Source organism: Sinocyclocheilus rhinocerous, unplaced genomic scaffold (assembly GCF_001515625.1).
Source record: "Sinocyclocheilus rhinocerous isolate Xijiao unplaced genomic scaffold, SAMN03320098_v1.1 scaffold1405, whole genome shotgun sequence".
Taxonomy (NCBI): Eukaryota; Metazoa; Chordata; class Actinopteri; order Cypriniformes; family Cyprinidae; genus Sinocyclocheilus; species Sinocyclocheilus rhinocerous.
In genome coordinates this window covers 2,109,526-2,133,822 of record NW_015645543.1, presented here as the reverse complement: position 1 = coordinate 2,133,822, position 24,297 = coordinate 2,109,526, and the positions used below count along the sequence as shown (strand labels likewise).

The following is a 24,297-nucleotide window of genomic DNA, read 5'->3' as shown; positions in this document are numbered from 1 at the left end:
GATGGTATTTTTTCTTTTCCTCTTGCCTCTGTATAATGCATATTAAAGTTCATAAGTTCAGCGCTGCTTTGTTTACAGCGGAAACCAGGAAACGGTTTAAGCGCCACCTGCTGTCAGAGAGTGAATCTGCATCTCATTCAGCTTTGCTGTTTCATGCAGATATTTTTATTTATAGTTTCACAAAACTGAAGTCAAACAATTCTGTTTTTGCTTCAAATTTCGGAATTATACAATCTTATTTAGATTAAAAACTGCTCATGTTGCCTGTATGCAGCATCTTTGTTTGGATCAAGATTAAAATGCAGCGGTTGCCTCTAATTTTAAAAGGAAAGCGCACGGACAAGTCTTTATTTATATGAAGAGATTTATTTTATTTGTGTTACTTATTTATTTGATTTGGGGCTTGTTTTTAAATTTCAATGTAGTTTTGTTATTTACATTTGCATTATATTTCATTTTTGTCATTTAGCAGACGCTTTTGTCCAAAGCGATTTACAAATGAGGACAATAGAAGCAATCAAAACCAACAAAAGAGCAACAATATGCAAGTGCTATATTAGTATATTATTATAGTGTTATATTTCAATTTCACAAAGAAATGTGCAGCATTTTGTCCAAGCAATAATAAAAGGACACATTTAATTTATAATTTGTCTTACATTTCATTTTGTAAAAAAAAATAAATAATAATAAAAAATCGTGAATCGAATCGAATTGTGAAATCAAAATCGTGAATCGAATCGAATCGCGAGTTGAGTGAATCGTTACATCCCTACCCGCAGGTAAACACAGTCTGTGTGTGTTTACAGACACACTTTAGCCAGGGCGGGTGAAGTACCTCTCTGTATCTTATTGTAGCCGTGGTTCTTAAACCCTGTAAAAACAGTAACATTGTGACATATTATTACAATTTAAAACAACTGTTTGTAATTTTAATATATTTTATTTTTGTGGTGGCAAAGCAAAATTTTCAGCAGTCATTGCTACAGTCTTCATTGTCACATGATCCTTTAGAAATGCTGATTTGGTGCTAAAAAAATTTTTTATTATTATTATTGCATGAAATTATGTTAAACAATTTTGCTTAATTTAAAAATTGCTGTGACGAAAACAGTGCTCCTTAATCTTTTTCAGGAAACTGTGACACATTTTTGGATTCTGAATAAATAAAAAAGTACAAAAGAATGGCATTTATTTGAGATATATATATATTTCTTTACATTGTAACAGTTTTTGCTGTCACTTTTGATCATCCCATTCTTAAACTTCTTTTAATTGTCAATTCAAATCAAATCCTCCTGGTTGAGGTCCTACCTCATTTCAAATCCATTTCAGGAATTGAATGGGAATTTAAATTAAATTCTAAATAGCCAGTAAATGTTTGTTTTCATAAAAATATGATGTAACACTTTACTTAAAGCCTTTATAATAAAAGTAGTTTTAATGCAATAATTATGCCTTGTAATGCACTTATAATGCATTGTACAATCTAATGAATAATTGTAACCACAATTAATACATTATAACACTTACCAATTCATTGTTACACTATGCATTTTAAATTCAGTTATAATTATTTACAACAAGATATCATGTATTACAATGCACATTATGAATAATTATAATGCATTATAGTCTCTAATAACCCTTTATATTGCATTATACACAAAGGCTTTAAGTGAAGTGTTACCAAATATGAAAAAAAAATTGTTCTGTTGTTTGTTTTTGGTTTGACACTAGACATCTTTACAGTTCATCCACATTGTGAGAAATAACTGTTAATCTTTTTATTTCCAGGTGTTCATGGTCAGATGGTCCAGATGGACAGCAGTAAGTCAGGATTTGTGGGCTCACAGGTAGAGCTACGCTGTCAGTTTGTCAACAGCAACCCACCTGTAAAAATCTCGCAGGTCACCTGGCAGAAGCTTGTCAATGGCACTAAGCAGAACGTGGCCATCGCCAATCCAGCCCTGGGGGTGTCAGTACTGAGCCCCTTCAAAGAGCGTGTGCGCTTCAAGAACCCCGCCGTCCGCCAGCGCACACCTTCCCTGGAGGACACCACCATAGTGTTCAACAAACTAAAACTGTTGGATGAATCCACCTACATCTGCGAGTACACAACCTTCCCAGCTGGCAACAGGGAGAACATGGTTAATCTCACTGTTTATGGTATGTAATGCTGCTGTTCTCCTAATACCAACTGTAAAGCTGACCACCAATACCACGATAATTTTGACTGCCAACTCTTTAAAATACATCAAAACAGCACGGAAACAGTATTCAGTTCAAAAAAAGATTAAAGTTATTCTCAGTTTTACTGATAAAAACTACTTAATTACTGTAACGTGAGTATTTGTAATTCGTTACTTCACACCCCTGCGAACAATGCATTTAAAAATATGACTTCAGATGAGATTTAAGAGGTGAATAACTTTAATTTCAGTGGGCGAGTAAACATTTAAAGGTATAGTTCACCCAAAAATGAAAATGTGCTGAAAATGTACTCATCCTCAGGTCATCCAGGATGTTTGTTTCTTCATTGGAACAGACGAAAAGGGAATGGTGCCAACAGTTGATAAAGCATCACAATAATCCACAAGTAATCCACATTCAATCAATTAACAATTGGAGATGTGTGAATTACTTGTGGATTATTGTGATGTTTTTATCAGCTGATTGGACTCTCATTCTGACGGCACCCATTCACTGCAAAGGATCCATTGGTGAGCAGGATATAAAGCTCTAATTTTTCCAAATCTGTTCTGATGAAGAAACAAACTTATTTACATCTTGGACGGCCTGAGGGTGAGCAAAATGTCAGCCAATTTTCATTTCTGGGTAAACTATTCCTTTAACATTGAGTAAGTTCAAGGTCCTTACAAGATTCAGATTTGGACAGTTTAAGAGATATCTTACTTGCATAAAACCAGTAAAGCCTTGGTGATTAAGCTTTAGTGATTAATTGAAAACTCACCATCATCAGATTACTCTCAGTACCTGAGTAGCGTAAAAGCATTTACTGTAACTTTGAGTGCTTATGGTTAGCCGCTGTGGTGTGAAACGGGCCTTTGGAGCCAAGATTGTGCTGTAGTGGATTTTGCTAAATTTTTTATAGCGCTAACATCACATAAACTGAGATTTATTTTTTGGTTATAAAATTAGTAAAACTTTTGATTTCACAGAAGAAGAATTTCTGTGTATATTGCATAATTTTCCAAGTTGAGAGGCCTTTGTCTTTTCAAAATGTTTTCCATGAAAACTGGTTATTATACAGCGCTTTGCAGTTCTTAATGAAAAAAACACCAATAAGCTGAAAAGCTTGCAAAACATAGCGTGGCACAGAATATGACAGTAATCCGGTGGTTGTCTGCAGTGCATGAAATATCCCGGTGTTCTAAGCCTATGTATTTGTCCTGCAGCTCGCCCTATGATCCAGATGAGTCTTTCCACACCCTCCATAGTGGCGGGAACCAAAGATCTGAAGATGACTGTTGCCACATGTGTTTCTGCCAATGGGAAGCCACCCAGTGTGATCACATGGGAAACTGATTTAGATGGAGAATCCAACACCCAGGAGATACGCAACCCTGATGGGACCGTCACAGTGCGCAGTGATTACTTGGTGGTTCCCAGTCGAGAAATACACCTACAACTGCTCACCTGCGTCTCCACATATAATGACGAACAATACACAGACAGTGTAACGCTCAACATTCAATGTAAGAAACCAGCTATACTACTGTTCAAAAGTTTGGGGATTAAAAAATAATACTTATTCAGCAGGGATGCATTAAATTAATCAAAAGTGACAGAAAAGACATTTAGATTGTTCGGATTAAAGGGGTCATATGATGTTGCTAAAAAGAACATTCCTTTGGGCGGCGTTATGCAAATCTTCTCACATCGTGACGTAGACATGTGGGGTGTGTTAGAACGAGCCGTTTTAGGTAGGCGTGGGTGACTCTTAACTTTTATAAAGAATATCTCTTTGGATTTGAGACTTTAGTCTTTGTAACTTTACAGATCTTCTTTATGCACCAAGAGCTTGTAACACTCCAAAGAGAAAGGAAAAATTGAAATCGCATCATATGACCCCTTTAAGCAGCACAACTGATTTCAGCATTGATAATAATAAGATTTTTTTCTTGAGCATCAAATCAGCATTAGAATTATTTCTGAAGGATCATGTGACACTGTAGACTGAAGTGGCTGCTGAAAATTCAGCTTTGTCATCACAGGAATCAATTACATTTTAAAATGTATTTAAATAGAAAACAGTTACTTTAAATTGTAATAATAAGAGACTTCTTTCAAAACATTTAGAAATCTTACTAACCCCACACTTTTGATCCAGCATATTTTTTATTTATTACAAGTCACTTTAAATTTTATTTTATTTTTTAATTATTTAATTTATTGCATTATTTAATTTCAATAGTAGTACTTAAACAGTACTTATGCTATAATGTTTTTTTTTTCATTTTAGCTTAATAGTAATTGTAGTTTAACTTTTAGTTTAAAATGTATTTTAAAATATATCCTCATGGATTATGTATTAAAATAATTTTATTCTAAATATTCATTATTGTTAAAGTCAATTTTATGAAATGTCCATTGAAGGAAATTAAGAAATTTAAAGTTATGGAATAAATTTGTGCTCTCTTTTCTCCTTGTTTACAGATGAACCAGAGGTAATAATAGAAGGCTTCGATGGGAACTGGTATTTGAACAGAGAAAACGTTCAGCTCACCTGCTTGGCTGATGCCAATCCACCCATCTCATTGTTTCAGTGGAGATAGTATGTCATTTTAGTCAATTCTGCACAAATTTATTTATGCTCAGTTAAAATACTTTGAAATGGATGATGATCTCAAAATATACCATAGCCTAAACTACTGAATATTATATATTATATCAATGCCAAAGAAGTGTTGATTGCCACAGAAATTAATGTTTTCTTTTGGTAAGCCTTTTTCTACAAGCGTCTAAGAAAACGAGCGCGTCAGATTTCGCTCCCCTTGTGATGTGGCAAAGGAATCCGATTATAATATTACCGCCCCTTAATCTGTAATAACGAGTTCACACTGCACGATTTTCAAACTCGTCGGATCGCCGTTGTTTTCACACTGCGTGACTATCTGGGGTAGCATGCTGTGACAACCGCTTTCTGTCCGTGTGCTTCGGATGTGTGCACTCAGAAAAGGTATATTAGAAGTTTAAACTAGTATGGTTTAAAACGCATAATTTCAGCGCGATAAACATGATAATCAGAACCAAAACAGATGGCGCAGTTTTGGTTCTGATTAATAGCGCAGCTCTATTCTGGATGGAAAAGGGGGCGGGGAGCAGCAGCTCATTTGCATGTAAAGAGACAGGCCCGAAAAACAGCTTGTTTCTGCTTCCACTCAAAATAGGCATTTTCAAAATGATATAATAAATGATCTTAGGAGTACTTTGAGCTGAAACTTCACAGACACATTCTGGGGACACCAGAGACTTATATTACATATTGTAAAAAGGGGCATAATATGTCTCCTTTAAGTAAATTCTCGTGCATGACCTGATGAGCCTTTCTCTCTCTAGTTTGAATGGAACTATGCCGAGTACAGCAGAGCTTCGTGACGATGTGCTGATCTTTAAAGGTCCTGTAACCTATGACATCGCAGGCACATACATCTGTGACGCCAGCAACAGCATTGGGACAGGCTCTGCGTCCGTTGAAGTCATCGTCACAGGTGTGTTGTTTATACTTCCTACTCGACTGTGAAAGCATGTGGCTTAACTGCTTCTGTGCATGTGGATATGCATGTGAATTTTTTAGTCTTTTGCCCTAAACTTACTCTCGACTGCCTCTGAAACATCACCTAATAGCCATGATCATGCCATCGTTTTGCCAATAAACAATGTAGACGCTCACTGCCTGAAATGTGGATGCTTGTCTCCTGCCTGTATTTTTTTTCTTCAGCCCTCAGGTGTTTTGCTTTGATTAACTTGCTTGCTGGCGCAGCACTTTGCATGTGGCTGCAAGTTCTCTGCATGTGGCTCCTGAATGAACCTTTGTCTATGAGGATCTCTTGAGTCATATTTTTCTCTTTGCATGCTGCGAGCATAAGGTGTGGTCTATAGAAACTGCATGCTTACATTTACTTGTGTGTACATGTGTGTGTGGTTCTGGCCTGCTGTATGGTTCAGTCTCTATAGCATAGTGATGGCACCTGGGATTTAATTCCATGGGGAAGAAATACAAAGAAATGAACAAAGAAAACAAAGAAACTTCCTCTTTCTACCCATGTTGCTTTTTTAAAGACCTTGTGAAATCAAAATTATCTGACAATGACTAAATGCTCTGTGGCTTTTAGTCATTGTCCCTTATGCTAGTGTATTCCAAAAAGTTTATTAAATTTTTTTAGCTTTTAGTACATTTGCCATTCAAAGGTTTGGGCTCTGTGAGTTTTTGTTTTGTTTTGTTTAAAAGAAATTAATACTTTTATTCATCGAGATTAAATTGATCACAACTTACAGTAAAGATTTATATAATGTTGCAAACGATTTCTATTTCAAATAATGCTTTCCACTGAAAAAAAAGTGTCACTAATTGTCAAAAATATTAAGCAACACAACCATTTTCAACATTTCAAGAATTGTTTCTTAAGTACCAAATCAGCATATCAGAAAGATTTCTGAAGGATCATGTGATACTGAAGACTGGAGTAATGGCTGCTGAAAATTCACCTTTGTCATCAAAAGAATAAATTAGATTTTTTACTGTATTTTTTATCAAATAAATGCAGCCTTGGTGAGCACAAGAGATTTTTTTTCCAAAATAATAAAAAATCTTTCCATCCCCAAACTTTTGAATGGTTGTCTAACAGCCTATGACTTGTTTAATGTAAAGATACAAGCCCTTTGGTATGACCCCACTTCCGGTTTCAAAAGGAAATGTGCCAACACAGGAAAGAAAACTGCGCACAAGGTCTTTAACAACTCCATTCTCCATTTGGTAATTGAGGTGATCTCTTTCCTTACCCAGAATTCCCTAGCTATCCACACGAGGTGTTTCAGGAGCCACAGCAAGCTTTTGCCATCATTGGTGGAGCTGTTGTTTGTGGCACAGTGCTGTTGGCCGCCATTACGCTCCTGGTAGTGTTTTTATATCACCGGAGATGCATGTTTAAAGGAGATTACAGTACCAAGAAGCAAATCCTTGGAAGTGGTTACAGCAAGGCTGGCAGCGTGCCGTCACACCCCTCATTACCTCACAGTCTGACCTTCTCCGAAGACTCAGATGAAGAGAAGAAGCTGGAACTTTACAGAGGCTCCAGTATCTTAGGAAGAAGTGTTCAGGAGTTCCACAACTGCAATGACAGCAGGATCAAGGCCTACCACATGGGACTGATCGAGGACCATGAGAGATGCGGACATAGTGAACAGACTTACATTTATGATTACGGATCTGAGGTGGAGGTCTCAGTGGACATGATTCCTCAGATGGACGGCTCTGTCATCTCGAAAGAAGAGTGGTATGTGTAGGACTCAAGACTTTGAGCTTCTCCGCATGGGCCTCTCAGCATCTTCTCATTCATTGTCATCTCCTTCCTTTTGAAGCAGGCTTTGGGATCCAAACTGACAATGGATTCGATTCACCAGAGGACATTGTTGACATGAAAATCCAAACGGATGATAGATGTTTGGAGATGGACCAGTGATTGTAGGTATAACCTGCTGATATTTGCATAATTATGCTGCCTCTTGAAATCCCTCATTTTAGCCAAATTCTAAATCAGCATTACAATCTCTCACATAGAATGAGATGAATATGAGTTTTATAATGCAATTCTAAGTTATATTTCTTATATTTAAAAATAGTGATATACATATTTAAATGTAATTAATTATTTTACCAAATATTTGCGTATGTATATGTGTATTGTGCTGTAAGCTTAGCATCAGGCTAACTTCAAACTCTATTGAAATTGATAGTGATTTGTGTTCTTCCTTACCTCTTACGAAAATTAACCATGGTTTTACTATACTAACCATAGTTTAACCATGGTATTTGTAGTAGGCTAAAACTGTGGTTATACAAGTAGTAATCAATACACCAAAAAACAAAAAAAAACACATGGTTACTACACTATTACTACAATAAAAACCACTTTAGAGAGTTTTTAGAGTTCCTTCCTATGTTGGCATCGCAAATTGGTCACTTTCAATGTTGTTTAGGATGTTTAATCACAAAAGTTTTGTTACAGTGTTATTAGCTTAGCAACATGCTAACTTCAAACTGTATTGAAATCAGTTGTGTGTTGTGTTCTGTGTGGAGTGTTTGTGCTGTTCGCCTAGCAACATGCTAACTTCTGTTAAGATCGATTGTGATTTGCGTTCCTTAGTACAGAGCACAGTTTACGTGGGACACAGAGTTTCTATGATGGCGTCCTAAATCAGTTATTTTCCATTACGTTTAGGATGCTGACTCACTAGGTTTTGCAACAGAGTTATCTCTAACATAAACTAGGCATTTGTTTGGAAGAGAATACATGTCTTGACAGTGCCGTTGTATTGAGAAAGAATTTTCGCCTCGGGATAGTGTTTACTTAAGAGCAGTTGAAACTTCACTATAACGTATAATTGGGAACATCTTACACTGTGTATATAATTTTGTGCATGATTCATGTAAACTTTGCCTTGTTTTGTCAGATTTTTTTATTTATTTTTTATTTTTTTATTGAAACAGAATAGTGAATTTTCTGGCTGCTGTAATCACAGGTTCCATAATACAGTACAACAAAACTGCACTGCAGTAGTAAAATACCACCTATAAAGAATATAAATGTGTATATAAACAATCACACAATTAAAATATGGCTGTAGCTTTTAAGAGTCAGTGATTCAATGCATGTCTCAGTGGCTGCAATCTACAATATGAGTTCTTGTTTGATATTTGAAGTTATTTAAGATGTTATAAAAACATTGTACTATATAAATGCTTTGAAATGCTAAATTATTTCATTTTTATGACACCAAGGAACAAACTGGTTGAATGTTACATTGGTCTTTTTTGCAAGTGGTGTTCAGCTAATGTACTGTACTTCCATATGATATGCTGTAAAATTTCTAATACAATGTGTTTTGTGCTAATTGAAAAGATTTATGAGTGTTTTTTTTTTTTTCATTTCTAAATTTCTTTTAGAAATCAGCAAAGAGGTAATTTTCACAATAATGATAGAAATTGCCCTGTTGGTTCAGTAACAAATTTGTTAACATTGCGTAATTCATTCAGGAAATTCTTGATGTGTTTTTGTGTCGTTTATGAGTTAAACTTCATTATGCTGCCAAGAACAACATAGTGTTTGTTTTTGCTGTACTCCTGTAATTTGTATTTATTGTGAAATCACAAGTGTTAATAAGTCTTGTGAATTCTCTGCTGACATAAATAAAAATGTATAAATTAAGATAGTCAAGATAAAAATGTACCTGTAGTGTTTTCGTCTGATTATGAATAATGTTTTGCTTCTAATATATCAGAATCAATAAATGAATAAGCACATTTTTTCCAAGCAGAGCAATTCAATCTGATCAGGACATTCTTTGTGGTGTCAGTCACTTATTTGAGGTTGGGTATTGTCTGTTTCGAGTGCACACATTATGCCATTAACATCTCTTTTACAGCCATTAGAGCACCACACGACAAATCCCCTTTTTCACTAGCTGGCATTTACATCATTGTTGTTTTATGTACACAGTGACCTAAGGGAAAGCTCCCATGAATCCCTTCCATGGCAGCCCCATTTGTTGGTATGGTGTTGTTGGAGTTTGCACAAAAGAAGGGCATGAGATCCGGATGTGTGGGTTTTTTTTCTCATCAACACAAAACAATAGGACTATAGGTCATACAATAGAGCTATTCTCGTTAATGTTAGAGCGGAAACATGTTTCAGAGGCATGTCAGGTTTGAATACATAAGTAATACTGAGTCAATGACTTGATGTGTTATATAGTGTATATGGTAGAATTAGCAAGGAGATGCCCAACACATATTTTTCCTGCAGAGAAACCCCAGCCACTGAGCGCTGCAGAGACGGTGATGGGTGTCCTTGGATGGGTGATTGCACTGGGCATCATCCTCAGTATAGCTGGCACAATATATTTGGTCAACAAACAGCAGCGGCACAAACATGCAGGGTCAGACAAAGACTCGTAAGTATTCAACTCATTAAAATGTTACATTTGCAAGGATACATCTATACAATTCTGAGATTTCATTATTGAGGCCTCATTGACTAAAGTGTCTACAAAGCATATTTTCTTACCTCACTTATTGTCCTAACTAAATTATACAAAACATTATATGTAATATTTTTAGAATTTCATTTTTATTTCATATTATTAATCATATTAATGTCAAAATATATATTTCAACTAATATTTAAAAAATACGTATGTGCTTATATATGACATAATGTTTTATAATATAAAAAGTATGTATGTGTATATATATATATATCAACATTTAATATTTTAATAATATACATTTTTATATTTTGTATTTATTTATTGTAATAAATACATATTATTTGTATGTGCTATGCATAATAGATGTATTATTTATAATATTACAAAAAAGTAAGTGTATATATATATATAGTGTATATACAGTACATAGTGTATATACTGTATAATATTTTAAAATATTAATTTTTATATTTATTTTAATAAATACGTGTTATTTAACTAATATTTAATATGTGTGTGTATTTAAGTTGAATTACTGAAATAAAGGAACTTTTCCACGACATTCTAATTTATTGAGATGCACCTGTATATATTATATATTATGGTTTTACATGATTAGTATTATACACATATAAATAAATATAATAATAACTACATATAATAATATAATATGAAGATATATTAAATATTCTAAAAATATATTAAATATAATGTTATAATACATGTATATCCAAGTAATATTGTTTATGACTTTTAACATTCTCATCGTAGTCTTTTACATTATTGGACAAACAATTATGCCAAAGCTAAAATTATATATCTATATTAGTTATAACTAACCTTATAGGTTAATTTTTTCAATGATATGGTGTGGTTTTAGTAACATTTCTGGGACAAAAAACAAAATGAAACTAGCCTGTAGTTCTTTTATGGCATTGTTGAAGTGAAGACCCTCTATCTCTCCCTCTCCCTCTCTATTGTTGCAGAGATAGTTCTTCTCCTGCCCACAAAAAGCCTTCCTCGTCTAAAAAGAAGGCAGCTGATGACTTCCAGGTAAGAGAGCACTCAGTTAAGCCACAGAATCACCAGTGAGGGCTCTGGCCATTTTATCAGATGAAAAGATGCACTAATGCACCATGGTCTGACTACCGACCTGAATAGAGGTACTGAGGCTTTAATGATAAACCTGAATTGCCTCTGGCCTCATAGACACAGTGAGCAGAGAGCGCCTCCTACTGGAGAAGAGAACAAACACGCTGTTACTTTCTCCCTGATAGTTAATTATCACAGAGTATGTTTTAGCAATAACTCCGTATAACTTCCTTGAACTTTGCTACTTTTGAAACATTTACGTATTCTGAATTGGAAAAAAGGTCCAAACTTGATTGTGTCAGCACCAGCATGCGTAATATCAGGGTGACAGTGTCAGCCGTGTGCCGGAGCGCACTCATTAAATATGCACAGCGCTCATTCTCTCCTACTTCGTTCTTGCTATCTGACCTTGTATCTTTGTTCCCACAGAGCCCCGGGAGGTTCTACGATGAGCTCCCAAACACGGCAGACTACGTGAGTTACCGTTTGGCGTGTAACAAAGAGGATTATCTGGAGCAACACTCTCCTCCCATTCAACCTCCTCTGACCTTCCTGCCCCAAAGCCCCTACACTCAGCACGGTAACCAGAAAGCCATATTCACACACCCCACACCCCCCGGTCCCATCTCCTCATACACCTTCCCCAAAGAGCAGTATGTATAAATACATTTGCCACCTCTTTCTCTTTCTGTCTGTCTTCAGTTGCTTTGGTCATTGTGTACTTTTTTACTGTGTTCTTTCTGAATAGATCTTGTTCAAAAATATTATTCTCTAAGCATAATTGGATTTGCATGCATATTTTCACATTTTTTATTAATATTGCTTAGAATTAATCTGCAAATAATTACAGATTAAATAGTAGATTTAGGATGAATAAATCTGATTCTCATTGTCTTAAAGTAGGTCGGTGGTCCGTAAACCCCATTTATAGCAGGCAGGCCCATATTGTTTATTGTATTCTGTACAGTTATGCATCACTGCATTGTTTTGGGATGTCATTTGGGATTTCCACTGTATTCGTTTAATTTCTAAACGGGTATTTTTGCTGCTTTCGTAATAGTAAACTTGCGACAATAACATGGTAGCAGTAAAAAAATTAATTATTGAAAAATCTATTAAAATAAATATTATCCCCCGGTTTCACAGACGAGGCTTAAGCCTAGTCCTAGACTAAAATGTAAATCTGAGCTGTTTCAACTGAAAGAAACTTGCACTGACTGATCTTAAAACATGTCAGTGCCTTTGTTTTGTCTTAAGATGAACACCAGTAATGCTTTTTTCTAAGGCATGTTTATAAAAATTACTTAAATGTCCTAATTGAACTATGGCTTAATCCTGGTTTAGGCTAAGCCCTGTCTATGAAACCGGGCCTATATGTATGATTTTTAAACAATATTACTACTGTATTCAATTGCGTTGTATTAAAATGGGTCTTTTTGCTGCCTTCGTAATTGTGAAACTTGCAACAATCACATAATCTGACCAATACATCACAAAATAATCATTATTCATATTTATTTGCATCTTTAAACTGTATATTCTGTATATATGTATGTATGTGAGAGGTTTTTTTTACATACACACTAGCAAATTCCAGGAAGTATTTATGTAGAACTGTGAATCTCTTTGGTCATTTGTCCTTTATTATTGTTTACATTATGCTTTGTGGCATTCATGCACAATGGTACAAAGTTCTTCCATGCACTGCAACTCTAATAACTACATAAGGAGTATTTATATAGTGTATAGAGCACGTGAAAGTGTGCAAAAATGTGATGGATTACATTATATGTATTTGTGTGTTGTTACAGTGACCGTATGGTATTAAATAAGCTGTTAATGATGTAATATTTGAATATTTTAACCACTTGTGATTTTTTTGTTTCTCTTTTCTACTAATAAATACATAATTAAATAAATAAACATTGGCTTCAATGCTATTTTCAGGTTTAGTATGTCTGATTATAACTGATAAGGTATAAAAAAAATATTTATATCTTAAATGATTTTAGCAAATGGCTGCAATATAACAAAGAGTGAAAAATTTAAGGGGGTCTGAATACTTTCCGTACCCACTGTATATTGCATTTTAGCAGGATATAATGATGCAATGCAATGCAAAATCTTATAAGGAAGTAATTGTGATGATTACACAAGATTTATAATGAAATAGTAATCTGATTAAACCTATTTATAAATTGCATGTAATATACGTGACATACTGTATACCATCTGGCGTGAACATAACATGACAGATCACAGCTGGTTTGTCTGGTTACAGAACTGATTTGCGCTAATCACATAACTCAGATTATGAACTATTTGTATGAGTGTGTGTGAGCAGTGAAGCTGCTGTAAACCTCTTGTGTTCAGACCAATGGAACTTCTATAGAAATGATATCAACCCCAAAGAAGTATTGAACACTTCTGAATGTCATTGCATTAGATAACAAAATATCAAAACAATTATGTTAATTTAAAGAGATATAACACACACACACACACACACACACACACAAAAGGGTTTTAAATGATAAAACAATAGATCTAAACTATCATATCCATACTATTTTAGACACTTCAGATTGTGAAACGTTAGTGGAACATATTCATGATTAATGTGATTAACTGATATCTGTGGTTACTCTGAGGGGAACTGCCTACATCCACACAAAAAAAAAATCAATCAAAAAAGTGTTCACAAATGTTCAACAAAAATGTTATTTGTATGCATACACAATGGTCATGTCATATCTATCATATAATTTTCATTGGTATCTGTGTACAGTATATGGGTGTGCACCCTTGCCTTCTTAACGGTTTTTCCTGGTGTGTTTATGCACTTTACATGGAAGCGTAACATGAGAAACTCATGAATGAATGTAGGGAGCACTCTGTTTCCTCTGCTTGGCTGAGCTGTCGCGGATGGAAACACACATGCGCGCACACACACACACACTATAATTCTGACCTCAACCCCAGAGAGGGATGAGCTCAGAGAAGAGCTGGGATCTGTGATTAAAGTGCATCTCCTCGGGCTGTGATGAACCTGGCTAACTAACCTTGGAATCCATATTTAGAATTTTTTAATTGCACATTAGCCACATCCTACCTTTATATGCAGTCTCTGCATTAAAACATTTTGGTAGTTAGACATGGATTGCATGGATGGTTAAAGTTATCAAATCCAGACTGATGAAAAAGAAGTCTTACTGAATTCATTAATGCTATAAGACCATTATTAAGGCATTGCTATTTATTATTAGCAACTTTTTTTATTTATATAAGAGAATAAATCATTGTGTTGGAACTCAACATGTACAGAATTTTTTTTCTTTCTCACTATGGGTGATGGAATGCAAGAACGGCCATCCATCCCGCCACCTTCAATAATATATGAGACACAGCTATCATTGTGTCATCCTAAACCTTTCTACTCCAGTCTACTCTGTCTGTGAATTATTCAAACTAAATCAGTTTAGAAAGACTCAGCTGCCTCTTTCTCTCATTGAGCTTGTGGACTTAGTCAGTAATCATAAGCTCGGAGTGGTTGCATAATATTTATTGGATATTTCTCTCTTTTATTATTATTTTGGAGACAGTTATTGTGCTTTTTTACATCTTGGTCAAGGCATTGGATATGAGAGTCATGGCACCATGGTCCACAGAGTTTTAGGGGTGCCTTACATCTGCCTGATTGTTTTATTTCTACCCCTCTACCTTCAAGGTAAGAATATCAACAACCATTTTTTAATATTCTTTTCAGTGCTGTCAACTAGTTATTCCAGTCATATATTTGTTAACTGTTCCACTTGATTGGAAGTATTTGTTTGCTTGTCCAGTCTCTGATTTGTGGATTTTTTTTAGTGTTAGCATACCAACATGAGGAAAATTATATTCACATTGTCAAAATGCACGTGAAAAGAAATTCACTCATGATGTACCCTTTTTAACTTAATCAATGCTAATAATAACTTGGAGCACTGCCACCTTTGAAATTTTTTGTGTGCTCTTCCAGGCGTAGAGATCTTGGACCCGGGGCAGGTGGTATACAGTGAGACCAGGACCAATGGCGTTGTAGGACGAGGAGTGATCTTGGAGTGTGGCCCTACTTTGCCCGATGTCTACATCTGGGGCTTTACCAAACCAGGCACAGACACCATCCGTGCCATTGTGTACAACTTTGGAAAGGGTCCTAAGATACAGAAATTAGCCAATGACTTGGGAAATTTGACAGTAATCAGCAACAGCGCCTCTCTGTCCATTGAGAAGCTTCCTCTGGCTGCAGAAGGAGTGTATACCTGCCAGGCACTGTATGATACCCTTGAAGGAGCCAAGCTGTATTACTACTATGTATTTCTGCGTGTTTTAGGTTAGTGGTAATCAGGTGATGTCTAAGTACTGATCTGAACAATGGCTGACAAAGTTCAAGATTCATTTAGGTTGCCCCTGACATTTAGAGTGGTGCATAAACCCTAAATTACCAGCATATGTTCTTCTTAACTAGCATATACCTCAAAACTATTGTTATATTGCTAGTTGAGTATAACTAGTTAAGTATAAGTTATAATGATATTGGCATGAACTGTTTGATGTTACCATCTGCTAAATGCATTAACTTAAAGGTAATTTCCAAGAAAAGGTTCAACTGAACCAACATTAATGTTTTATTGTTTAGGTTGTGCTAGTAAAGTTAGCATATTTTACGACCACTCTTTCATGGTTTATCAGTAACAAGGCTCCCTTTTGTAATTACTTTAACAGTGCCAGTGACCAAACCTTACATTGTGATGAGCGACTCTTCGCCAGTTGAGGGCACGTCAGTGACCATGCGCTGTGGCCTGGAGAATGGCACGGGGCCTATTAATTACATATGGGAACAAGAGAGCCGGGAAAGCCAGCTCACCACTGTGGCCGAGATCTATGACGACAACCGATTAAATGTCACTGATGTCAACCGAAATCACACTGGATGGTACAGGTGTATTGCCATCAACCAGGTCAACCAGCAGCGCAGTGACCGAGTCTGGCTTGACACCATTTGTAAGAGACTCCTAAATAGTCTTTGAAATACTCAACAAAATTTGATGCATCATATTGTTTTAGTGTGCAATTTCAAGAGGATATCTTATGTAAATATCTCTGGCTCTTTTCCAGTTGGTCCAGACCAGCCTCAGATCGATGTCACCCCTTATTCAGTGACGGAGCGGGGTTATTCTGCCCTAGAAAGAGAGACGGTTTCTCTCCTGTGTCAAGCTTCTTCTAATCCCCCAAGTCAGTACGTTTGGTTCTACAACAACTCCCAGGTGTATGCGGGTCCCCAGTACACCATCAACAGGATCCTCCGCATGCATACAGGCCACTACGCATGCCTGGCTCAGAACACTTACCTCAACACCCGCTCCAGGAAAACCATCACCCTCACTGTCTATTGTGAGTGCTTCCACAAACCCCTGCCTGGATTCTGGTGGCCACCTTTCAACCCGCCCTTCAGTAGCTTCCTCAAGTTTCCTTCTGAAATTTCTTGCATTTGCTTCGTCTTACACCTTTTCCTTCACACTAGCACACTCACACGAAGGTACAGACAGTTACGTAAACAAGGGTGTCAGACTTCCAGAGTGGCCGATTGTGGACGTGCATCTGGAGGAGGTGAAGGACAGTTCTGAGAGCTGAAGGTATACAGCTGGTGTGATTGTTTCTGTGCTATGACAAGTCAAGAAAGGTCAGGAGACCTTGTATTGTTTATGTCATAACACTTCAATCTCCCCTTCATGCCTTGAATGTACATCTATTCTTGACTTACTGGGGTACTAACAACCCCACCGATACTGTATACTAACACAGCAACACCTTCTCATGATATGACTTCAAATTTGGCTCAGTTGTAGCAGGAATGATAAAGCAGATCCTAATGGGTGATGTTTTTAACAGATACCAATGCAGTACTCTTGAACTTTCTAGAAGTCGACTAGCTGTTACCACTGTGTAGATGAATAATAGACACCTAAACCGACCTCTTCGTTTGGCTCAATTTCAGGAACACTTCTCTGCCTCTATCAGTTTCCTAAATTGGCCCAAATCACCTAAGATCCATTTCACTGCCCTGTGTTACACAATCATTTTGTTCCCACAGATCCTCCAGATGACGCTCCGACTTGCTTGATCCTACCAGTAAACAATCACACTGACCTGGCCTTCCAGTGTACCTGGGAGGGCGGTATCCCTGCAGCCTCTTTGAGATGGACCCCGTATGTGTTTGGAGAAGAGAGCGAGGGACTCACAAACATCACCAAGATTCAGAAAGGTCAGGAGACTGCAAACAACTCCATCTTCATCTGCCAAGGCTCCCACATCGCATCGAATGAAATCAAAAGCTGCAGTGTCAGAACTTGTAAGTGTAAAACCAAGAGCACCTTGTTCACTTTGAGGTCAACAAAAGGTCAGTAAATATTTTCTACATTCTCTTTATCCCAGGGATGCCCTACGGTGAACCAAAGTGCTCTGCATATGCAACTCGAAACAATGAGTACCTAATGCTGTCCTGCTCCTGGGAAGGTGGGTTTCCTCGAGCACTGGTGTGGTGGGCCTCTAGCTCAGGGGACATGCAAGGCACATCTGAGGAGAACGCAAACATCCTGGTTTTGCGGTCAAGTGCTACATACAGTGGCAAGGCTTTTGTATGCCATGCAAAACATCCATTGGCTAAGGAGACCAAACAGTGTGTTTTAAAACTAGGTAAGAAAGGGTCAACCATTATTCTTGCATCTGTAAAACAATCCTTTAAAAACTGTCCTTTCCTACTGTCTTTAGAGGCACCAGTCCTAGTGACCCAGCGCAGTATGATGACCGTCTATGAGGGCAGTGATGCCCAACTCACCTGTATCTTGAGTAGAAACTACCCTGTCACAGAGATCACCTGGTTCAACAACCTGAAGCAGCATGTGAATGAGATTCCTAAGAAGTATGTCCTGGAGCGAGCTGCTGCCTGGACAAACTTGACAGTGCGGGAAACGGACAGCAACACAGACAGTGGCCATTACTGGTGTTCAGCTACCAATGCTGTCGGTGGGGCAGAGATCCCCATTATGCTGATGGTGAAGAGTAAGCAAGCTTTTACATATTACACCGACACACTACACTTTACAAGGTAGATAGGCACAAGGATGCATGCTATCTTTCTCAACTCCAGTAGCTCACTCTTTGGTTATATTAACTGGTTTTACATATAAATTATTTACCATTAAAATTTTCAGGGTACCCAATGCCCCCAAATATAAGCATCAGTAAGATCATTTACAACAGTCGTCAAAGGACTGATGTTGACCTAGAGTGGAAGCTCCAGACTGAGGGTAACCTTACCGGGTTTTTCATCGAGCGCCAGAGGCTCCCTGAACCTGTGAAGAAAAGAAACAGTGACCTTCCCTGGCAGAAACTGGCAGATCTAGACCATGATTCCCGACACTACCAAATCAACAATCTGGATCCCATTGGAGCCTATGCATTTCGTGTTACTGCCATCAACCACCGCACCATTGGAAACCCTTCAGAGATAAAGAGCGCAGGTGAGAACACTTACAAAGGCATTGAATATCAGTGCATATCTAAACATGGATAACATAATCATTCACATTGAAATACCCAAAGAAGGCAGGATATAATTTGATGCTGTTAGAAAATGTTTTAAGATTGGAGTATTTTTTTATTGTTATTGCAAAACAACAACTTTTTTGTTACCACTCACTGTAAATCTAATGCTGTTGTTTTTTGTTTTGTTGTCCATTCAGGTGAAATGCACAATCACTTGACCACTTCCATACCCACACATCTCCCTTCTTGTTCCTTTCCTCTTACATGATCTGCCTGTTAACTTGCCCTTTGATCTTTCCTGAGGTTATTTTTCTACTCATCTCATTCTGTCTGATAACTAAAGAAAGTGCGTATAACCGTATATATGCTAATGACGCTAAAACAACTAACTAACCCAAGTGTTTAATATTTTTTCCCAAAAACCAGTAATATACATTACAATTGTACAATATTATGTAGTAAGCTCTTATGATGTCCAATTGCTATGGTAAACTATGCAATTGTGACACTGATTTTGTGAAGCTGAAATGGGTATACTGTCTTCCAGCCGACCCTCCCTTCAATGCCTACCCAGCTGTGATCGGGGCAGCCATCGGGGGCATGATCATAGCTACAATAATCACTGTACTGCTCTTCATGTATGTGGTACGGAACCGCAACAATAACCCACGTGAGTTACGCATCTTTAATGTTTTAAGAAATCAAATATTGGTTGATTAACCCTGTAGCATGGTTCCATGTTAATACCACTGTCACACTTTACAGGACTTCATGACTTGATATTTGGAAGGTATGTTTAACAATTTATATTTTTACAGGTATTTGAATTTTTTATTATTTCTTTACTACTTTAATACTATTTGTGCTTTTCAGGCAGAACAGCCAGTCTAGAGAGAACATTAACTTTCCTGAGGATGAGGGTAGTGGAATAGCAGAGGGGGAGAGAGGTACAGGACAACCAAGCCAATCAGCTAGTTCAGGTACCTCATGCCGTTGGCACTTGTTCATCCAACTCATATAAAAAAATGAGAATATTTTTTCATTTCAACTTTTATTAAAATAAAATAACTTTTTCTTGCAGCGGCATCAATGGCACTGCCAAGGCCAACCGCAGCACCTACAAACCTTCCCCCAGGCGAGGAGCCAGTCAACGTAACGATTACTGTCATGGCCTCAAGCTAAAGACAAAGCTGATCACAATCATGTTTATTACCATACATTCACTACAGGATAACACTTTTTCATCATCAATAGAAGTAAACAAAGTAAGGGGGGGGGGGGGAATTGTGTTGAATGTAATTTTATACTAATATCAATTTATGTGTTTACTAGCAAGCACAGCTTTAGATCAGCTAATTAATTAGTTTTGGTATAACTAAAATACAAGCAAATTTTGTTAATTAACAGCAGGATTGTTATCATTTTTGCTACATTTAACTGTTCTTGTGAGGTAATACAAAGCACATTTTTAGCAATCTTTCTACATCAATACAGATTACTTGAGCACCTTTGCATTCACCTTCCATGTGTCTATTTACAATGAACTAAACTGATTTCAGCTGCTTCTAAATAACATGGGTTGAGATAAACCAATCATTTATGTAAAAACTGATCGATCTTTTTGAACAAATTTTTCAATTCTTTATAAGCAAAAGGCACTCTTTTTTTAACTCTCAATGTTTAATAAAATGAAGGCTGAACACAACTGGATGTTAATTTGATTCTCTAGACAGTGAATTGTCCAAAGCAAGTTGCACTATGGTCATGTTACATGCTCTAAGATCTTTACATTTTTTCCTTTCTACTTTTTCAAATTTAAACCGCTTACTAAGCCAAACAGCATTATTAATGACAGATTTATTTTCACATTCAGAATCTCACATCTTGTGAAGGGGCAGAGATTAAACCTTATCTTAATAGTAACATAACATGAATGAACCGATAAACTTAACTTGAGAGCTTCTCCTCATTCCTTCACACACAAATCAGAAAAACAGACATATACAACTACAAACATATAAATCTGAACACGTTCCACGATCATAAAACAACTTTGTGTACCTGTGTACGCATGTGTGAAAGCAGACTTTGCATGTAAAAATGTGGACACATCAATTCAAAGGCAAAACCTTTTGGTTACTAATAATGTCAGACAGCTTCTGTTTTAGTTTCAGGAATATCCTCTTGAATTCCAAACCGTCCCCCTAGAACACAAAAGAATAGTTTTGAGAAGGCATTGATATTATCAAATCAACAATATTAATAAATCAACAAATAATATTAAAAAAACTATTCTTCACTCAAAGATTCTTGATATTAGTTTTAGTTGTGTTAAAGGGGTCATATAATGCGATTTCAAGTTTTCCTTTCTCTTTGGAGTGTTACAAGCTCTTGGTGCATAAAGAAGATCTGTAAAGTTGCAAAGACTAAAGTCTCAAATCCAAAGAGATATTCTTTATAAAAGTTAAGAGTCAACCACGTCTACCTAAAATGGCTCGTTCTAACGCCCCCAAATGTACAGTATTTGAAAAATAATGTGTTTTTTGAACATTAAAGCATGTCAACATATTCTGTTACACCAAATAATTATCTTTAAAATAGCATCATATGACCCCTTTAACAGTTAATTTAGAAGCATCATGCGATTAATAAATGCAAGCATAGATGTAATTCAGTGGTTTGGGTTGTTTTCACCTTTGACAATCGGAAATCTACTAAAATGAGTTCCTCCATTTCCAGGAAGTGCACTATGAAGATCAGCTTATTATTGCGGTGATCCATTGTGGACACTGTCGCCTATGAATCAAAAGAGAAAAGGAGACAAGATCAGTGCATTATACAGTTCAAGATTTAGTGCTAAGGATTTCAAATGCTTTAAATGGTACAACTGATTACCTGATTGGTGCAGCTCTGTTTCCAAGTGTGACCCATAGCAATACAGGCATCACGGAGAGCAATGCAAGACGGTTCTGCCTTTACCGTAGTAAAGAACCTAGTCATCCTTCTCACCAACCGCTGCCACGGGCTCTGAAAAAATAAATAAATGTACAAATATTTAATAAAAATCCATTATTTATTAAATAATTAAATGGTTAAAACGATTACATATAACCTATTAGTTAAATCAAGCCAAATTACAGCAATAAAAGTGCTATGGAATAAGAGCAAAATTGTTTACAGAAGTAACAGACATAAAGTGAACATGTACAAAACAAGTTACAACAAAACAATAAATCAGCATACTATCATTAATATTCATTTTATAGAATGGGTCACCTGGCTGGCACCCGGTGTGCCAAGCAGTTGGCTGCCCAGCAGCATGTGGTCAAGACAGGTAGGCTGTGAAAAGCTGACACTGACATCAGTGTGCACCGTAACCCCCTTCTCCTCCCACAATCCTTGCGGCTCAGGCTGAGAACTGGAGATCTGTGCTCTGTCATCACTGCAGAAACACACAGGTAGTGATGAATGTGCTTAGAACGTAATACAGCTTTTACTGTATTTGTACTAAACTATCAAGTCAGCTGTCTTATGTATTTGTCATACTGACCTGTTTATTCTTCTCAGCTGTGAGAGCTCAGAATCAGCCCTATGCATTTTGGTTACTGGTGTGTCACTCTGTCGTTTTACTGCTGTGGTCAAAAATTCAGATCCAAAAGAATCACACACATTCTTGAAAGACAAACATAATTAATGAGCTGATTTTGAAAGCAGTACCTGACTTAAAACTTCTGCTAAACCATCGGTGCTTCTTAATTTCAGGAATGGTGAACCTGTCCTCTGGATTATGCAGTAATATCTTAGATAGCAGACCTGACAAAGAAAATAAAACACAAAGTTCAGCATCACAGGTGTTTTAAAACATGTTTCTGTGCATCTGTTCTGGGTGGCTTCTTCCTGGTCCAAGTCAAAGAGCCCACAAGTCTGGTTTAAATTAACACTGAAAGAAAATTAAATTAAATACTGAAATATACTGGATTAAATAACTCTTAAGAAGCTTACTCAGTGGAACAGCATCAATTTTCTTCCAGGGTGTGAGGTAGATTTTCTTCTCTAGCCAATCCAAATACTCCTGACAGTTTTCACTTGGTTGGTCCCATGGTAACTCTATGGAAAAATGCAGCTTACAATAGCTAAACTCTCAACAAAGATGCAGTCTCTGACTGACACACACAGAATACTTTTGTCTTACCTCCAGCTAACATTGCTGTGAGCACAATGCCACAAGCCCAAGTGTCTGCAGGTTGAGCGTGGAATGCTGAGCGTGACATCAGCTCAGGGGCAACATAGGGCAGAGTGCCACACAGACGGGCCAATGCCCGCTCCCGGCCACGATGGCGGAACATGGTAGCCAGTCCAAAATCAGAGATCTTCAGATTATCTGAGAGAAAAATATAAATAGGATATATATATAAAAATTTGTTTCTATTACGGTACATTATTTAGGTTTTCTACTTACTATAGTACTGTACTGTTAAATTTATTATATATTTATTTTGATTTTTTTTTTTTTTTACATTTTAATTATTTTTTATTCACAAAATTTGTTTAATCTTATTTTCATCCCCTAGTAAAAAAGTAATATATTTAAAATACATTTCATGCTAAGTGTATAGTTCAAATCTATTACCATATTTACGGACATAACACTCAAGACTTACTGATATAAATATTTTTATTAAAATTTATTTGGAGTACTACTTGTGCACAATGCACATTTCTTAATATTAAGCCTAAAATGTGTTTTAATGTCACTATTGATGAGGATTCAACAATCTTTGATAATATTCGTCTTTGAATGCGAGATATTTAAAGTGTACCTGAAGTATACTTGAAATAGTTCCACTTTAGCACAGTTAAATATACTTTAGTATATCTTTAGTTGGACTTCAGTACTTCCGCACAATTAAAGTGCATTAAGCACAAAATTAGCTGTTCCAATTTAGCAGACTTTAAGTATACCACTTTAGTATACCAAAAGTACAACTGCAGGGTATTTTTAAGTACATAAATATGTATTTGTAATATACATAGCATGAAATAAATGTTTTTCAAATACATTTTAGTTTATTTATTTTTCACTAGGATTATTTACTTTTTATTAATTTATTTTCATATTATTTGTGACCCTGGACCACAAAACCAGTCATAATGGTACATTTTTCGAAATTGAGATTTATACATCATCTAAAAGCTGATCATACACAAGCTTTCTATTGATGTATGGTTTGTTAGGATAGGACAATATTTGGCCAAGATACAACTATTTGAAAATCTAGAATCTGAGGGTGCAAAAAAAAATCTAAATATTGAGAAAATCACCTTTAAAAAGTTGTCCAAATGAAGTTCTTAGCAATGCATATTACTAATCAAAAATGAAGTTTT

The 24,297-nt window shown here is 36.4% G+C and overlaps 3 protein-coding genes across 5 annotated transcripts in view; 2 read left to right on the top strand and 1 right to left on the bottom strand.

Moving 5' to 3' along the window:
* Nucleotides 1–12,464, top strand: part of LOC107706536 (nectin-1-like) — a 36,664-nt gene extending 24,200 nt beyond the window's left edge. The window contains exons 2-8 of one of the 3 annotated variants that reach the window (XM_016510286.1): nt 1,798–2,169; nt 3,420–3,719; nt 4,681–4,798; nt 5,584–5,735; nt 10,050–10,197; nt 11,220–11,286; nt 11,755–12,464. In XM_016510286.1, the coding sequence (XP_016365772.1) occupies nt 1,798–2,169; nt 3,420–3,719; nt 4,681–4,798; nt 5,584–5,735; nt 10,050–10,197; nt 11,220–11,286; nt 11,755–11,988 (1,391 nt within the window). In that variant the 3' untranslated portion in view covers nt 11,989–12,464. Of the gene's footprint in view, nt 1–1,797; nt 2,170–3,419; nt 3,720–4,680; nt 4,799–5,583; nt 5,736–7,030; nt 7,521–7,605; nt 8,706–10,049; nt 10,198–11,219; nt 11,287–11,754 lie in introns of those variants that run through there. The other 2 variants (XM_016510285.1, XM_016510284.1) reach the window with 2 other exon arrangements.
* Nucleotides 12,465–14,982: 2,518 nt separating this feature from the next.
* Nucleotides 14,983–21,027, top strand: LOC107706534 (carcinoembryonic antigen-related cell adhesion molecule 5-like). The gene is made up of 12 exons (XM_016510281.1): nt 14,983–15,052; nt 15,344–15,697; nt 16,090–16,368; nt 16,483–16,758; nt 17,459–17,716; nt 17,800–18,060; nt 18,136–18,426; nt 18,579–18,887; nt 19,460–19,582; nt 19,678–19,702; nt 19,786–19,892; nt 19,994–21,027. Exons 1-12 carry the CDS (start codon nt 14,983–14,985, stop codon nt 20,092–20,094), a joined length of 2,454 nt encoding a protein of 817 aa, XP_016365767.1. The 3' UTR covers nt 20,095–21,027.
* LOC107706535 (serine/threonine-protein kinase Chk1-like) overlaps nt 20,599–24,297 on the bottom strand; it is an 8,288-nt gene continuing 4,589 nt past the window's right edge. The window contains exons 6-13 of the mRNA XM_016510283.1: nt 23,105–23,293; nt 22,915–23,019; nt 22,630–22,725; nt 22,463–22,544; nt 22,189–22,354; nt 21,808–21,939; nt 21,607–21,708; nt 20,599–21,116 (exon numbers count right to left, since the gene is read on the bottom strand). Coding sequence (XP_016365769.1) covers nt 21,024–21,116; nt 21,607–21,708; nt 21,808–21,939; nt 22,189–22,354; nt 22,463–22,544; nt 22,630–22,725; nt 22,915–23,019; nt 23,105–23,293 — 965 coding nt within the window. The 3' untranslated portion in view covers nt 20,599–21,023. The remainder of the gene's footprint in view (nt 21,117–21,606; nt 21,709–21,807; nt 21,940–22,188; nt 22,355–22,462; nt 22,545–22,629; nt 22,726–22,914; nt 23,020–23,104; nt 23,294–24,297) is intronic.